The following is a 2,794-nucleotide window of genomic DNA, read 5'->3' on the forward strand; positions in this document are numbered from 1 at the left end:
CTATTTGGAATCCCTGGATTTAGCATAGAGCAGTTCTCAAAGTGTATTCCTGCACCAGTAGTACCACAGGAGTTTGTTAGAAATGCTCATTATCATGCTCCATGCCACAGCTACCAATGCTGACTCCGGGGTGCGGACAGCTGTTTGTTTTAACAACTCCCCCTGAGTGTTTCTGATGAACATTCTGGTTTGAGACCCACAGGTACAGGGTATGGAGGTGGACAAGGGGAGACAAATGCTGTCCTTAACGCAGGTATTAGAACACTGCACATTTAAAATACTTATTTAAAATACACATTTAAAATACTTAAAACCTTATTTAATCAGTTCACTGTCATTTCTCGGAAAGGTCAGCTCATTGCACAACTTAAGGCTGCCTTTCAAGGTGATGCTGTTGGTGCTAGGGGCCATCCAGTTGGTTCGGGCTCAGAGTAACCTGTGTACAACAGAACAGGGCACTGCCGATCCTGCGCCATCCGCACGACTGTCCACAGGTCTGAGCCATTGTTGCGGCCACCATGGCAGTTCATCGTGTGGAGGGCCTTCCTCTTCGCTGTCCCTCCACTTAACCCCGCATGACATCCTTCTCCAGGAACTGGTCTTTCCTGAGTGCTCGTGCTATCGATTTATCATGACATATCTTTGGACGGACAGACATGAAACTGGTAACTTTGGTTGCCTATACGATAGACGTCAACTGGAAGACTGAAAAATACGGGACGAAGGAGAACTTTTGTGGAAACTTCAAATGTTGGCCATACTGTAGAACAACTAGAGCTGTCACACATCCTTGGTGGAAGTGTAAAATGGTACAAGCACTTTGAAAAATCAGTTGTGAGTTTCCTAGAGAGTTAAACACACTACTTTATGATGATTCTAAGATTCGGTTTCTACATATTCACAAACGAGAATAAGAACTATGTTTCCACAAAGAGGATGTGCACATGAATGTTCATAGCAGGTTTAAGCACAACAGTCAAAAACTGAGAACAATCCAGGTCCATCAAAAGGAAAATGGCTAAACTGCTGTGGCTTATTTTATCCTTGGTACACAGCCATACAACAGAAAGAAGTAGCAGTACATGCAATTGTTGTGCTGTACCAGCTAAAACAGCCTCTCCTGTACAGGAGAATTCCGTTGCTATGAAGTTTCCAAGCAAAACTAAGAGGACCTGTAAAGAGTATGTGCACAGGAAGAAGAGAAGGTAGACTTGAAGGAGGCCCAAGGAGCAGTCTCTTTAGAGTGACGGAAATATTTTACTTCTTAATTAGGTTGTTGAAAATCATTAGATTGTACATTTAGGATCTGTGAATTTTACTGTTTATAAATTATACTCTCTCCTCCCCTTGCCAATTTGCTGCAAAAAAAAAAAAAAAAGGCAGGGAGGGGGGAGGACAATACATAAACTTTCACACAAAAGCTTAGAAAGTGTATGACCAGAAAGCCATCACTGAAAGAAGTTCAAAGGATGGACTTCAGGCAGAAGAAAGTGATCCCAGATGTTTGAAACCCTGATAAGCAAGAAGAAATAAAGAGCAAAAGATCAAATAAAGTGTTAAATGTGTATATGAGTAATGAGTATGAACTATTAGAAAACAATAACCAGTGCTAATCATTAGTGTGCGTCTTTAATGAATTTCCATTCCACTTCGGATCCGACTCAGAATCCTACCATGGCCTAAGGGGTCCTGTCTGACCAAGTTCTGCTCTCCCTCCAGCTTCATTTCCTGCACTGCCCTTCTTCCTCCACCACCCTCACCTGTCATCTCAGCTTTGGCATATGCAGTTCTACCAACTCAGAACGCCTTATACCCCACTCCTCACCTGGCTCACTCCAATTCATCCTTAGCTTCAGCTTAAATGTGACTTCTTTCTGATAAATCACATGAGAACATGTAGAGGTACTACAATCACATGTCTGATGATGTATCTGTTCTTGTCCTGCACAAAAAAACAAATCCCACCTTCGCATTGGGCATATTCCCGTATGTGTCTCCCAGCAGGTATCAGTGGTGGTTCCAATGAACTGTGAAGACGCACCATCAGAGGGCGGAAAGTGGGTGCGCACATTTTTAAGTATTATATCAAGAGGAAAACCATGTGCCTTGATACAGTACTTAATGGGAGGGGACTGCCAACAAACATTGCAGAGCAAGCAAATTAAATAATCTCCAACTGCCTTGTAAGTACTATTTATTTGGTCTCTCTCAAGCTTAAGGAACAAAATGGCAATGTTTCACATACATTCTTTAACTTATGAATTTTCAAATGCAAATTATGGTTAATATTCAAATCATAATATGAATTTAATTTTAGAGATTTTATTTATTTCTAATTATTCAAATATATTTGCTACAGTACAACAAACATTTTAAAGTTACATAGTTTTATATCCAACACAATGAAACGGCCACGAAATGGAACACAAACACAAAAGCTCACAGAAGATAAACAATAGAATTTGTGAGTTTGTAAATACAACTCTCAAACTAACTTCCTTTTTTATAATATAATGAATCAGAAAAGACTTGTGTTGAACGCTCAATTGTACCAGGTGCAAATCATTGTACAAGGATTGCTAGTACTAACTACTGAAATTACTTGTATCAATACAAGTATAACAAAATTTGTCTCCAATTCTGCACCCATTACCTACTGTCGTTTAAAAAAAAAATCGCGTGGAAAGTGAAACTATTTTAGAAACTAAAATTGTCTTATCTGCAGGTCCCAGGACCCATAAATAACAGAAATACAGATGCAAATTTATGGGATAATTTTCCTTCTAGTGATATA

The 2,794-nt window shown here is 39.7% G+C and overlaps 1 protein-coding gene across 1 annotated transcript in view; it reads right to left on the bottom strand.

Annotated features, from left to right (window-relative positions):
- LOC101641641 (E3 ubiquitin-protein ligase NEDD4-like) overlaps nt 1-1,980 on the bottom strand; it is a 43,178-nt gene extending 41,198 nt beyond the window's left edge. The window contains exon 1 of the mRNA XM_013006346.1: nt 1,966-1,980. Within this exon, the coding sequence (XP_012861800.1) occupies nt 1,966-1,980 (15 nt within the window). The remainder of the gene's footprint in view (nt 1-1,965) is intronic.
- Between the last annotated feature and the right edge of the window lie 814 nt (nt 1,981-2,794).

The sequence above is a fragment of the Echinops telfairi genome, unplaced genomic scaffold (genome assembly GCF_000313985.2).
Source record: "Echinops telfairi isolate 266 unplaced genomic scaffold, ASM31398v2 ScPeMD7_8;HRSCAF=38, whole genome shotgun sequence".
Taxonomy (NCBI): domain Eukaryota; kingdom Metazoa; phylum Chordata; class Mammalia; order Afrosoricida; family Tenrecidae; genus Echinops; species Echinops telfairi.